At 43.5% G+C, this 15,403-nt stretch overlaps 1 protein-coding gene across 3 annotated transcripts in view; it reads left to right on the top strand.

Moving 5' to 3' along the window:
• YLPM1 (YLP motif containing 1) overlaps positions 1-15,403 on the top strand; it is a 121,229-nt gene that overhangs the window by 55,519 nt on the left and 50,307 nt on the right. Inside the window, exons 19-21 of one of the 3 annotated variants that reach the window (XM_090033691.1) lie at positions 1,798-1,928; positions 11,094-11,274; positions 11,652-12,057. The exons of the other annotated variants lie outside the window; for them this stretch is intronic. Of the exons in view, the coding sequence (XP_089889817.1) occupies positions 1,798-1,928; positions 11,094-11,240 (278 nt within the window). The 3' untranslated portion in view covers positions 11,241-11,274; positions 11,652-12,057. Of the gene's footprint in view, positions 1-1,797; positions 1,929-11,093; positions 11,275-11,651; positions 12,058-15,403 lie in introns of those variants that run through there. 3 annotated transcript variants of the gene reach the window in all.

Here is a 15,403-nt window from a genome sequence, read left to right on the forward strand (position 1 = left end):
ATACAAAAGGAAATTACACTTGAAAATCAACCTTTTTAAATGATAATTAAATCCAGAACAGAAGGCCCTGTCCTTAACTCCTTTTTTAGATCGGAGTTCACAAATTTTCATGCACAGTTTGCAACTCTTGTAGTACACAAGCGAAGGGAGAGTTTGCTCTTTCAAACTGAAAAGTCTTATTCCCGGAGGAAAAGAACCTGTATGCAAGTGCCTCAGTGGAGGGCTGCACCTTTCTGTTTAAAAGAGGTTTAATGTTCATAAATTTGTATGTTGCTCACTTCACTGCTGTATACTTCAGAGACCATTGTAGTAGGAATGGTCCTTGTTGATTAAGTTGTGAATAACGTTAGATATTTTGGAAGTCCTTTTCTGCATGAGCAATACGTATTTAAAAAAAACACAAAAACCACATCTGGAGTTTTTCCTGGAGGGAGGTGGTAGTTCTCTATGGAGTTGTTGTCCAACTTTAGCACGTTTAACTTAAAATAAAAATAACAAAATTAAAATGAGTGCCAGAACAATTAGTCAAGAAAGCAGATTGCCATTGTCCTGTTTTGATTTTTATCTTGGTACCGTTGAGGAGGACATTCCAAAATGCTTTGCTTGGATGAAAAAGATTCTGCAGGGGTAAAACAATACTTGAATGTTTTTAGAATTGAATGCCAGGAATCAATTTACTGATTTTAAGTTTTACTTCAGTGTGCAAAAGTCACCCATATCCCTTGGTCTTCCATGACCTTCACTGCTACTCTGCTATATTCTATTTTAAGTAAAGCAAACATATCTCTAAACTGAACCTCTTTGGATGCACATTTTAGATGGTAATCTTTTGCTGCCCAGCAACTAGGATGTGTTATGTTTGAATTCATTTCATAGGTCTTTTAGTGGCTACTTTTAATAACATTTAGTGACTTCTGAGTTGGTATCACTGACACGACCAGCATCAGTTTACAGCGAATACCACATAACCTTAAAAATTCCCTCTCCATATACCTTAATGTAGCTATATTGAAGCAGTGAGTAAACACCAACAGAAAAGGGCACTGGACTTCTTCTGGAGACTGCCAAAAAGTTTAATGATAATTCATTGAGAAAAAGGCCAAAAAGGGAGAGTTCTTATAACCCAGTGAATGGGGTCCTTGTTTCATCTCAAGTTGGTCACTCTGGTTCAATAAGCAACAGATAACAACTGTGACCATCAGACAAACTTACTTCTAAACCATTCATTTGTGACTGGCATCACTCACCATAAAGAAATCCTGAGCCTTTCTCCAGTCTTAAGGTTTTTCTTCCATAAAAGCAGTTTCTCAAAAGCTGCTTAGCATGCGATCTTTAGTAGGTTTAATTATCTGGTCACTGGAGTCCCTGATACAATATGTTAAGTTAGGTTTGACACAATATTACACTTAGTACTTGGAAAGACATTTGTAATGTTAATGTTGTGTTTAAGTGACAAAATAGATGTCACTGCATAGTTTAAGTAGCTTTGAGTTTCTGTATTGTTCCTTCTGAGCATGGGCTCTTAAGTGATGTGAAAATCCAGGAACATAAGTTTTTTTTCCCTTATACACCTACTCAGTGTTACTGCTATAAAATTAATGTGAAAGATAAATAAAAGTTTGAAATGGGGGTGAGTCTTCTCTAGTTTTTCACCTTTGATCATTCACCCATCAAGATAACTTGGATGTGCCAATTCTGCTGCTCTGAGATACAGAAAGTGTTCCCTCTCTCATCTTGTTTGTGTCACCATTACACAAATTTTCTCTCTTAACCCTGAGGCTCTATGTTTGTTCTCAGACAAGCTGGATGGTTTGCGGACTGGCGCTAAGAGGAAACGTGATTGGGAAGCAATTGCCAGCAGGATGGAGGATTATCTTCAGCTTCCAGATGATTATGACACCCGTGCTTCTGAACCTGGCAAAAAGAGGGTAATAAACTCCAATAATGGCTTCATCTTTCTAATGGACTGATTTGGCAGTCTTCATGGAACATAGCCTTTACCATTATTAATTTTCCCTGAATATAATACTGCCAGAGACACCTTGCATTCATTTGCTATGCCATTAGGTTGTATCAGAATGTTTTTGAGATCAAGGTCTTCCAGGCATGTGGATTTGTCATGATAAAAAAGGCATTGAAAACTGCAAAGATTAATAGTGTGTCACAGGATTTGAGAGCAAAGAGAGAGACTAAAAATTCACGTTTTTTAGGAGAAGCAATGGAGGGTGAATGTTCTGTGTTTTGTGTATGCTTTATGGAGGGACAAAAGTTTTGATAAATAGGGTTGTGATGGAGGAGGCTAGTACATTTGTTCTGTTAAGGTTTGTCTAATATTTTTATAATTTAGGCTTCAGAAGAAATAGCACAGTTTTTAAAAATTCAGAAAGGTTCAATTTAAGGATGAAGTAACAAATGAAATATTTCAAGCATCTTTGAAGCACTTCAGAGAGCCACCTGTACAACAGTAAACGTACTTTGAAATATCCTCAAAGCCGCTGAAGCACTCCAAAATAGTACCCCTTGGGGAGAAATTACTGTTTTAAGGCATTTCAGTTTCTGTTACTTGTGCACAAACACAGAAGACTCATAGGTCCTCCAGAATCCCATAGTGCTCCAGGACAAATTGGAGTGGAAAAGCGGGAGGCTTAAGAATAGCTTGCAGGCTACATAGCTGCTGAGCTCTCCTGCACTAGAATAATATGAGACTACAGTTCGGGCTTTTCAGAAGGGATGGGAAAAATGGGATGGTCACATTATTGCTTGGTTATATGTTAAAACTGGAAAGTTGTTTGCTTTTGAGGTGAGTTGGTAATTAGTTTGGGGTTGTGAGGTATAAATTGAGGTTGGTTTGGGTATTAACATTAGACTTCCTGGTGACAGATATGCAGTGATTCTCAGCTGAGTTGTTGCAGCACCCTGGGGTGCCACAAGACAACTCAGGAATGCTGTACGGGAGGAGCTACTGCCACTACCACTGTGGCAGCCATGTAAAACTGCTTTAAATGCAGGTCTGTGGCATGCATGCATACTCCTCCTGCATTAGGGTTCTTTGATACCACCAAAGCAGGCAGGAGAGTTTGTTTGTGCTGTAGCCATTCCCAGTTTGCCTCTTCTCCTTTGTCCCACTTACCTCTGTTTCCAGGAGATGCAGTGTGAGGTTGAACCCGGAAGGACTGCAACATAAGCCAGCTATCCTGTCTGCTGTCGGGTTATCAAAGAACCCTAATGCAGGAGGAGTGTGCGCACATGCCACAGTCCTTCCTGGTCTGGCTGTAGAAAAGATGCACAAAGCAGTTTTAGATGGTGGCAGCGGCAACACCTAGTTGAGACCCACTGAGGTAAGTTGAGCACTTTAGTGGTTCTCAACTGAGGGTGCCACTGCATTCAGAAGTTATTGAGTGTGTGGTCTGGCTCTGAAACAGTTGAGATTCTCTGCCTTAGTACGAATGACCATGTTGCTCAGTTGCATTTCCTATCAACCTTTGTTTTAGGGAAACTAATTTTTTGGAAGAGTATCGAGATGTGAGTGAGCGAGTTGCAGGGGGAGTTTTAATTTGAGAGAATTGGAGGTATGGAATCCTGGGCAGGAGAGCAAGAAGGTGATGGGGAGGATAACAGTAGTTGCGGGGTAGTGAGAAGACATTAAATAATTTGGAGTTTTTGAATTAGGGAGGGATTAGAAGGTAGATGATGGGCAAAAGGATGTACACAGTAACTCAAAGGAGAAATCAGTTCAGAAGAGAGGACCACAGATTTCACCTCGTGAATTTTCTATGGTTTGAGGAAGCGCAGTTTGGTTGCAATGGATCATTGACTCTTGGACTTTAAGAGATCTTATAATATATCAGGAGTGGCCAAACCATGGCTCATGATCTGCATGTGGCTCTCAGACGATTTAAATGTGGATTTTTTCTCTATCACTTTACTTCCTTAGTCTGGAGAAGAGAAGACTGAGGTGGGGATTTAATAACAGCCTTCAACTACCTGAAGGATGGTTACAAAGGGAATGGAGCTAGACTGTTCTCAGTGATGGCAGATGACAGAATAAGAAGCAATGGCCTCAAGTTGCAGCAAGGGGAGTTTAGATTAGATGTTAGGGAAAAAACTTTCTCACTAGGAAGACAGTAAAGCACTGGAACATGCTACCCAGCGAGGCTGTAGAATCTCCATTTATGGAGGTATTTAAGACCTGGTTAGACAAAGCCTTCGGTGAGATGATCTAGTTGGGGGATGGTCCTGCTCTGAACAGAGGGTTGGACTAGAGGAGCTCCTGAGGTCCCTTCCAACCCTCATTTTCTATGATTTTATGTATTGTTGTTTTTTTTTTATTTGACTTCATTCAGTTCTTGCTCTTTTATTCCAAGAAGCCATTTAATGACTTGAACCTAGGGCACTTGGTGCATCTCAGTTATTCTTAAGTCTCAAGTTTGCATCCTGAAACTTGTCAAGAATTTGCACTGTGGCAAGAAGAGTTAGGAAGTTTGGCCACCCCTAGTATGTGTGAATTGTAGGAGTGAATTTAGTTGGGCTTTGGCCTCACTGACTAGAAAAACAGACAGAGACCAGAAATGCTGATACTGCTTATTTCAGTTATATGATTTGAGATAAAAAAAAAATGCTGCGTATCTTATTACTCTGTGCACAGAGGTCCAATTAAGTAAACTTGTTTTAGTTTCTTCAAGGTCGTATTTTTTTTTCTGTTTATCTGTCTTAAGTATAAAAATGCTTGAAAACTTAGAGAGGGGGAGGATTCCTTTGAAACAGACAAGTGATTAATTCCCCTTGCTGTTTGAAATCCTCTCTGTGATCACAGTATAACCCTAAATAAAGAAAAGCTGGTTCTGTCAGTTCTGATTCAACCACAACACAAGGTTTGATTTCTTCCACAGAATGAATATTGTGGTGGGAGAGAGTACTGATGGTTAACAGGTCTCCTTGTCCTGCAACCTCACTAGTTCCCTCATACCATCCCAAATAGGGACTCTACTGTATTTTACATGGTAATAATTTTTAAGTTTATTAATCACATTTTAATTTTATAAAAATAACCATTTTATGAAAATCAGTTGGTATGGAAATAAATGGGAAAAACTGTTCCTTTTGTACTGGGCTAACAGAACGGAAATGTCTTGAGCTAGTGGCTCCATCTGGAGAACTGAATATACTGGAATTACAGGCCAATAATAAGTCATCAGGAGGTAGGAAAGCACTCCTTCTCATGCTGCCTGTAGAGGTACCTGTACTTTCCTACTAGGTTCCATGGTTACAAAACCATTAGTTGCCTTTGTCTCCCCTACTCAATATTTGTATGCACGCACCTATAGAAGTCTAAACAGGTCAGAGATGAGGGTTATGAGTAACTTAATGTTTTAAAGGAAACTGCATTTATGAAGGCAGTAAGAAGTATATGAATGAGGAATTTAGGACTTTTAGACTATAGACAGGCATCAAAAGTATATAGATAAAGCAGGGGTGGGCAATTGGAGGGCCACTCAATGAGTTTTGGTGAGCTGTTGAGGGCTGCTTGCACTCAATCTTTCAGAAGATATGATTTTAACAAATAATAGATAAAATGAATCGTATACTAAAAACCAGATGTCTGCTATAACATATTTTAATTTTATTTCAAAAAATATTTTTGTCCACGTGGTTTTTTTTGAGAGGCTATTTGCATCATAGCTCAAAATAATCTTACTCTTTTAGATTGTGTGGGGTGGGGTATGGGGAGGTATGTGGGGGAATGGGGTGTGTTGGAGGTGGGGGGAGGCTGCCTGGGCACTAGGTCTTTTGGAGCCCACCAGAGGTGGCGGGAAGGAGGGGGAAGTAAGGGGTGCATACAGCAGAGCTTACTCAGACAGTGCAGTAGCAGGTGCGATCCACCCCCTCCCACTTCCCTTCCACATGGAGCTGAGCCCCGGCTGCACTTCTGCCTGTGCACCTGCCAGCTCTGGCCAGCACACACGTTTCCAGTGGGGTTGCAGCCATCCAGGTGCTGCCTCCAGCAGCTCCTCTCCTCCTGTCCCTGCTGCACCACTTCATGCAAGGGAGAAGCTGCGGCTGGGCTGGTCCTGCCCCAGCAAGTGGGGTTCCAGCTTCTGGCCACCCACTCCACCGAACTGGTGCAATTGTGAGTGGCCAGAAGGTAGAGCCCCATGAGCTAGTGCAGGAGCTGCCACCCCCTGCCTCTTCACCACCTGGACCAGTGCAGCAGGGACAAAGGAGGAAGAGGGGCTGCTGGAGGCAGAGATGAGGTCACCACAGAGTACTGAGGGAATTGGCTGAGGTCATTGCAGGACCCCTGGCACGGCTTTACGAGCACTCGTGGTGTTCTAGTGTGGTGCCAGAGGACTGGAAGAGGGCCAATGTGGTTCCCATCTTCAAAAAGGGGAGGAAGGAGGACCCAGGAAACTATAGGCCAGTTAATCTTACCTCAATCCTGGGCAAGCTTTTTGAGAAAATTATTCTGGCACATATCCACGAGGGGCCAGCAGGGGAGATTATGCTTAGGGGCAATCAGCACGGGTTCATTAGCAGCAGGTCCTGTCAGGCCAACCTGGTGGCCTTCTATGACCAGATCACCAAATCCTTAGATGCAGGGGTAGCAGTGGACATAGTCTTTCTGGACTTTTGGAAGGCCTTCAACATGGTCTCTCACCCTGTTCTCATTAAGAAACTGGGGGACTGTGGTGTCGACGCCCACACAGTCAAATGGGTTGCCAACTGGCTGGAGGGCCGCACCCAGAGAATGGTGGTGGATGGGTCATTTTTGACCTGGAGGGATGTGGGCAGTGGGGTCCCCCAGGGCTCGGTCCTCAGGCCCGCACTGTTCAACATCATCAGTGACTTGGATGAGGGGGTAAATAACACCCTGTTCAAATTTGTTGATGACACTAAGATGTGGGGGGATGTGGGCACACTAGAGGGGAGGAATAGGCTACAGTCAGACCTAGACAGGTTACAGGGGTGGGCGGACAAGAATAGAATGGGATTCAACACTGACAAGTGCAAGGTGCTGCACCTGGGGAGGAACAACTGGCACCATACCTACAGGCTGGGGAACTCCCTTCTCATCAGTACAGAGGCAGAAAAGGATCTTGGAGTCGTCATTGATGCCAAGATGAACATGGGCCTGCAGTCAAGAAGGCCAACCACACCTTGTCATGCATCCACAGATGCATCTGGAGCAGGTCCAAGGAGGTGATCCTCCCCCTCTATGCAGCACTGGTCAGGCCACAGCTGGAGTACTGTGTCCAGTTCTGAGCGCCGCACTTCAAGAGGGATGTGGGCAACACGGAGAGGGTCTAGAGGAGGGCCACTCACATGATTGGGGGCAGCAGGGCAGGCCCTACGAAGAGAGGCTTCGGGACCTGAACCTGTTCAGCCTCCACAAGAGAAGGCTGAGGGGGATCTAGTGGCCTGTTACAAACTAGTCAGGGGGGATCAGCAGGCACTGGGGAAGTCCCTGTTCCCCCAAGCACTACCAGGAGTGACCGGGAATAACCAGGAGGCACTACTTCACGGTCAGGGCGGCTAGGATCTGGAACCAACTTCCAAGGGAAGTTGTGCTGGCTCCTACCCTGGGGGTCTTTAAGAGGAGGTTAGATGAACACCTTGCTGGAGTCATTTGACCCCAGTACTCTTTCCTGCCACGTCAGGGGGTCAGACTCAATGATCTGCTCAGGTCCCTTCCGACCCTAGAAACTATGAAACTATGAGCCAAGCAGTATCCGGGTGGCTGAAGCCTCACAAGGAGCAGCCGCTCTAGAAAGCTGTGCATACTGACAGGGCCAGGGCCCTCAGCAGATGTGGGTGGGAGCCTGACGTAGGCTGCCCTGGGCCGGAACACCGTAGGAACATCCATGGGCCAGATCCTGTAAGTTGGCAGGCACCTGCTTGCAGGCTGGATTGAATTGGTTGGGCTGCCAGATCCAGCCCTTGGGGCCATATTTTGCCCATTCCTGAAACAAGATATAATTATAAGTTGTTACAATGCAACTATTATAGCTGTACTTCCTGTAGTAATACAAGTAATTGCCAATTGAATCTTGTTTTATTCAGTGATTTAACTAATTTGTATCACTACAGGAGTATACAGATGTTTTAATTACAGTGTAAGAGCTTGTGCTGGTTCCTGACTGTCAGATGTTTCTCACTTTCTAAAGTGTTTAACTTTGTCCATAGGTTTAGTGACTTAGTAAAAAGGTTCATCCAGAAAAATATCACAGAAGTCAGAGATAGAAAAGACCAGTTGCGTTAGGGTTGTGCCTTATTTAGCACTGAATTGTTCCTTGTTCTTTGCCCAGTCTGGTTTTAAATGTTTTCAGTATGTAATTAAGGGAAACAAAGAGAGGAAGATTATATATGATATCATGATGGCTGTCACTATATTTCAGACAGAAACAAGCTTTTTATACTCCAGTGACAAACACTAAGGCCTCCTCTACATGTTATATCTATTGCACAATTACCTTGTTAATTGTGCAATAAATTTAGACTGGCTACACTTACAAATTTAATTATCATGCGTTGGAAAGGTCCAAGCAGCTGTAAAAGTGTTGCTTGAAAATGTGTAATAACTGTTAGCTGATTTTTGTCCAGTTTTAATTTGCACAGGCAGGCAGTTTGCAGCTGAGAAAATGCAAGTGGTTTGGAGCCTGCTTCTTGCCGATACAGGGGGAGCCCAGAATCAGGCTCCCCCTGCACCAGCAGTAAGGTGCAATTGGATCTAATGCTCAGTCCATTAACAATCGTGCCTCCTGCCATACACGTGGTATGGCAGGGGTCTGATTTTGTGGATCATGCATTAGATTCAATTGTGCCTTGACCTGCATGTGTAGAGGGGACCAAGAAATAATAAGTACGTTGTAACTCTTTCTTACAAAAACCATTATTGTCCGTTGGGGCTTTCTTCCAGGATCCCCTAATCCTGCCATACAGAATAATGCCTTTCAATAGTGTTTTGTCTTCCTCTTGCTTTTTCTTTGAGGACAAGCATCCAGTCATACTCTTCTTTCCAGTTTTAAATCAAGAAATAAAAGGACATGATGCTCTGAATAACAGAATTTTAGGTGTTAAAGTGGTAAAGGCATAATCATCTAGTCCAGGGGTTCTCAAACTGGGTCGCAGTGCCCTGGCAACTTAAAAGGAGCTTGCAAATTCTCTTCCCTCCTTAAAAGGGGTGGCATGGTGGGCGGGGACACTGCTGCCATTGATCACTCCATGCTGCCACTGCCAACTCTGCGCCACTTCCCCACACCCGTCTCCAGCCGGCTGGCCACCAGGGCCCCCCTTGCTCCCCACTTGTTGACCAGACGGACTTGGGCAGCTCCACCCCCTGCACCACCACTTCTAGGGAGGGAAGAGAAGTTTGCAACCCCCTTGTCACAGTATCAAAAAGTTTAAGAACCCCTGATCTAGTCTGTTGGTGGCCAGGATTTTTAGCAGATGTGCCACAAATTTGTCCTGCACCCTCCTGAAGTGCCATTCCACTCCTCTTTCCTGCCTGATATCCTGCTCTAGTTTCTGCCTCCTGTCATATGCTGTCTGCCAGATCTGCAGCTCTGTTTTTTGCCTATCCCTTCCCCAGTCTGCCATGCGCCACACACGTGGCTGCCTGTGCCCCTTGTGGCATTTGTCACTGTTTGGCTACTCCTGTCCTAATCCATGTTCTTTACTCTGTGGTATGTTCAGGGCCTTCACTTTTAAGTTACTCAATTTATGTAACTTCTATCTTTTCCCTTGAGAAAATGGTTAAGTCTTAAATCTGAGGATTAAAATAGTAGAGGTGCACTGATATATTGGTGCCATATCATATCAGCACCTATAAAAGGAAAATTAACATCAGCTATGGGCTTTTTTTGGCCAGCGTAGCTGATAAATATAGTATACCTTCTGGATGGGGCCTCCGGAAGCCACGTGCATGGGCACAGTCACACACATGCCCTTGGCCAGGAATGCAGCCAGGCAGTGTGGAGAGCAGTACCCTGCAGGTAAATCTGTGAAGGGGGAGAGGCACGGGTGTGTAGATTTGAGGCCCCCATGGTGAGGGAGGGAGTGAGGCAGGGGCTAAGGGTGCTGCCCAGCCAGGGTGGTGAATGGAACCTGGGGTCAGGGCAAAGAACAGGATGGAGCCACAGGTGGCTTGTCCAGGGGGCACAGTGGAAGGGCGGGGGCCTCCACACACCTGCTAGGGGAGGTATGGGGAGGGTATGTGTCATGTCCTGTGTGTGTCCCCCCCCCCCCCCCCCCCCCCCCCCAAAGATTTGTGTGCGGGTGGATGCAGGCTGCCCACTGTGGGCTCTCAGAGCTTTCCACTCTGCTGCCTTTCCCCCTGGGTCTCTGTATCAGCCATGCGTCCCCTGCCCACTCAGAAGCAGTGGGGGCAGCAAGTTGTGCCTTCCACTGTCAGACAGGCCGGGGACCCATGGCTGATGCAGGACCCCCAGGGCAAAGGCAGCAGGGCAGAGAGTCCTGAGCCCACAGCGAGCAGCCTGTATCCACCCTTGCCCCACTCAGCTCCACTCTGGTTAAAAGTGTCTCTGCGCTTAAAAAGGGTGGCAGCGGTGCTTGAACCAAAGCTCATTTGACAAGCTTTAGTTCAAGCATCCTCACTGCCATTTTTAAGTGCCTGATTGCTGATTCCCTGGACAAGCCATCTGCACCAGCCCTAGGACCCATTTACCACCTGCCCCAGCCCCAGGTCTTATTTACTGCCCTGGCTGGGCAACACCCCAATCACCAGCCCCAGCCCCACTCCCTCCCTGCTTCACCATGGGGGCCTCACTCTGCCCCACCCCCCATGCCCCTTCCCTCCCTCATGCCCCTGCCCCCCCACAGTCTTAACTGCAGGGTGCTGCTCTTCACACAGCCTGCCTGCACACCTGTAAATCGGTTATTGGATCAGTGTCAACTGATATGGCTGGTTAATAATAGGTTATCAGTATCAACCGAGATACTTTATCAGTGCACCCTTATAAAACAGTTGTTTGGAGGTTAGAATTTTCCTCGTATTCTAGTCTGATTGGGGGAACTCTAGTGGCTATCACAGTGTTGTTTCTTCAGGGGTTGCCCTGCTGACAGTATGTTTCTTATAGGTGCGTTGGGCAGACCTAGAAGAAAAGAAGGATGCAGATAGGAAGAGGGCCATTGGATTTGTGGTTGGACAAACAGATTGGGAGAAGATCACAGATGAAAGTGGTCATCTTGCTGAAAGAGCCCTCAACCGCACCAAATATATTTGAGGCAGTTATTAACTGGATTTTTTGTACCTTTAAGGTTAGTGTTCAGTTTTCTTACAAAATTGTTGATTTTTGAAAGGTGAAAGTAAGGCTAAAGGGCACATGTTGCTAGGGTCTCTTCAGATACTTTTATTTCAAGTCCTATATAATTAATAGATTTGTCAATTGTGTACAATTGTCTGATGTATAATCTTCTATGTGGATCTAAAGATAGAGGGGAAAGGAGGCACCAGCCTTCAAGAACTCCAGCTATTGTCAGTAATAAGTCTAAGGGTACATTATGAAGAAAACCAGACTATTTCTGTCAACTGGGTGCCTAGTTCTTCTAAGTCCGAGTTCTGAATATTGTATTTGAACTCAGACCATTTTATTTACTACACTACTAGGTGTAACAGACTTTTCTTTTCTTTACAGGCCATTTGCTTTGAGGAGAACTAAACAAGGAGTGACCTGAGCATCCTGGGTGGATTTTGTCACTCCCACCTTCACAATTGTTTTAGTTTCTTTCGTTATTTTAGTTACTGCAAGTTTCTTGAAATGTTGGCAATGATTAATGGTGACCCCAAAAGACAAATTCCCGCTGTACTTAAGCGAGAGAGACAGTTTTCTTTTTAATATTTTTTGGAGGGGGGAGGGGTGGGTCAGTAGTTTTAGCTGCTATGCATGGGGTAGGGTGGAAGGATTAGACAATGTTTCCTCCACTGTACTGTCACAGAATGTCTTTCACCTTTGCTTTGTGGCTGTTCTCGTTTTATACTGTATGTACCTTGTAGCTCATTGTAGTAGGAAGCAGAATAATAAACTTTCACTATAAACCCAATGAGCTTTGTGAACCAAACAGCGTGGGCCTTTTTCTTGGTGTTTGTTTTACATTTTGGATATGGTCTGTCTTTGCGTGTTGGCAAACGTTAAAATTCGTCATCATTTGGAAGTAACATCATTCTTGTATTCCAGAGTATGCCATGGCTTTGGCCTCCAGGAGGTTTATCATCTGCCCTCCTTTTGGGGATCACCTTTTTCAGGCCTTTGGTCCTTATCAGTTTCTAATAATTGTATATCTTTTCTTTCAGCTTGGAAGGAATCTGCTTTTTAAAGTCCTTTCTGAATTTTAAATTTCTATTGCTGCTTTCGAATTTTAATTTTATTCTGAAATACTGCAAGTAGTAATATAAGGTGTGAAAAATATAATTCTGAGCCTGAAATACTGGCATAAAACCAAGCAATAGGAAGCCATCTGAACGGGAGCACAGAAATTCCCTTTTACTTGCATTGTGTTGTGGAGTTAACATGGCTTCTCATCAGTTCCCTTGCAAAATCAACTTTTCTTGATCTAAAAGATAGACAAGTTGTCCATACTGGGAAGAATGCTGTAGGAGTTGTCACCACACACACCAGCATCACAGATGTACCAATGAACAAACTGAATATATCACTTTTTTCCTTTTGGCTCTTCTAACAAGAACTTCTGTTAGAAGTTGTAGTAAAAGAGGAGGCAGTGGATTGTCTGAAGAATTTTGTTTTGAGTTAATGGTGAATGATTGAAAATTTTCTGTACATTTGTAGTTAAAGTAAAATCCTGAAGGGTTCTTCTGCATTCCTTTTGTTGTTTTCTGGTGATTTAGATTACAAATTGCTTCTAAGTTTATTAGGCAATCAATACTCATAAGGCCTTTGGTACCTTACAGAAGAGCCATATTTTGTATAGTTATAATACATTTCCATTTACTGAAAATTTCTCAGTTTTATTAATTATATGCAATTGAAATGTCTTTTCAGTGTGCATAACAGAACTGATGTTGTGTCCTCAATTTTTAAATACAAGAAGATAAAGCTTCTTGAATGCAATGCTTTTATACCAGAACTAACAAATGTATCCATGTATACATTCCATTATCCAACAACATTTATATTCTTTTTTTCAAATATTGCAGAGTATTCTCTTTGAACAGTCATAATGTTGGTATTGCCAGTAAGAAAGCTATCATTATCAAGGAAGCAGAAGGTCCTTGGGGAGATCAGTGAAACCTTCCTTCAAAAGTTTGTAGCTCATTTTGTTGCAAAAGTAGTTGGCAGGACTTTCAGTCCACCAAGTGAAGTTTTCTTTTTGTCTATAAAGAAACTGCAGTACCGGTGTGTTGGCTTCTGTCCTTCATAATACATTCAAGTCAAGTTCTTTCCAACTTTTCCATCCCACATTAAGTAATAATGCTTCTGGAACATGAAAGGGTTTGAGGTGAAGGGAGTATGGCAGGGGATATCACGCTGACTTCTCTGTTTTCATGCATTTGAGAGCAGAATTGGAGTGAGAGCACCCATGGAGACTACGTTGGTTTTGCTTCTGTGGTCAGCATACATGGAAGAAGTGACACAGAACATTTGGTCAGTTGCACTGTCCGGTGTGATGGGGAGAGAAGGGGGGCAGGATAGAGGATGAAAATTTACAAGAGCATAGGGTAGTGCCAGTTGATGGCAGGTGTTTGGTTATGAAGGTATACTGTTACAAAGTGTTTGCCAGCATAGTCAGACTATGCTGAAGTTTTTCTTTCAGCCTCATTGATAATTGGTTTTAGTAGTACCTATAGTGCATCAGGTTCATCTTATCATCTTTGCCGTCTGTGTTCCATTTAATTTGAACATCTGGAAGATCAGCCTGAAAGATTGTTCCAAAGCAAATCAGGAATAAAATACTCTTAAACCTACATCATACCAGAACTACAGGTTTCAACAGGATTCGTATACTACAGTCCTTCAGAGAACGAAATAACTGGGTGCTTGGAACAGCTCATCATCACTGCTGGCAGAATCAGAACTAGGATCAGAACTTCCCTGCTTGGAAGTCCATATCTAGAGGATTGTGGTTAGAGTAACTACTGTTCTGCCACCAGTGCTGCTAGCTGTAGAATACAGAAAAGTTCCTTTCTCTTTCCTGTCCTATTCAATATCTGTATATAGTTGCTGAGGCTACACTCTTCTCTGACACTAGACCTTCATAGCCTTGGATGTAAAAGAAAAAGCCTTCTACGACTATGGCTAGCTATGAGAATGCAGCCCATTTTCTCAGATTGATGACTTTGGACATACTTTCTTAACTCCCGATTGGACTATTGGAATTCAAAAGGAAAAATTTGAAAATATCCAGCTTGAAAAAACCAGCAACCAGTGCAGAATATGGTAACTCACATCTTCAGCAAAACTGGCTGGTGAAGAACGCTTCGTTTCCTATGTGTCATTGGCTCCTGAAGATCACTCGACCTTCTAGCACAGGGGTAGCCAACCTGCGGCTCTGGAGCCACATGCGGCTCTTCAGAAGTTCATATGCATCTCCTTAAATCTTTGCACAAGCACACAGTGACCAGCTGCCAAATTGAAACTGGTCACCGTGTGCTTGTGCAAAGATTCAAGGAGATGCGTATTAACTTCTGGAGAGCTGCGGGTTGGCTCTCCCTGTCTAGCACTTTAATTTCTTTTAAATCTATTCTTCAAGAACAATAGAACCATCTTCTTTGGTGTCAAGGATCATGCAGTTTCCCACAAAGCAGGATACAGCTCTGTTTATGAAAAGCTAAAAAATTGTTTTACTTGACCTTTCTTTCCTTTCTTTCCTACATGTGGTTCTGGGTGGTAAAGAAGTGCTTTGTCATTTAAGCCATTTTAGATTATTTTATTCAAGAAAACTTCATTAACTTTTAATAGATTACCAGTAACTAGTTACTACCTTACTAGCTGTAGAGTACTTTACTAACCCACCCCAAACCAGCCAGCTGCTCATCCACATATTACAATTAGAGGGCAATTCTTGAAGAATGTTGAGTGTTTGCCCTACCTGCCTAGCCACCTTTCCCAAAAAAATAAACATAGACAATAAATAGTATTTACCAACAGATAAAATCTGCTAGTGCTGCCTTTGGACATTTATGAAATCGTGTCTTCAATGATCAGGACCCAAACCAAACTTCTGGTCTACAAAGCTGTTGTGATCCCTACCTCACTGTATGGGCATGAAACTTGGACAATGGTACTGGAAACACCTGAAACCTTTGGAACATCACCATTAGTGAAGTCTTTGCAAAATCCTTCATATCAGCTTGAAGAACAGAAGAATAAATCGCAGCATTCTGGCTTGAGCAACCACCACCAGCACTGAAGCTATATTTATACAGCACCAA

Source organism: Crocodylus siamensis, chromosome 2 (assembly GCF_052110815.1).
Source record: "Crocodylus siamensis isolate JL-2025a chromosome 2, ASM5211081v1, whole genome shotgun sequence".
NCBI lineage: Eukaryota > Metazoa > Chordata > Crocodylia > Crocodylidae > Crocodylus > Crocodylus siamensis.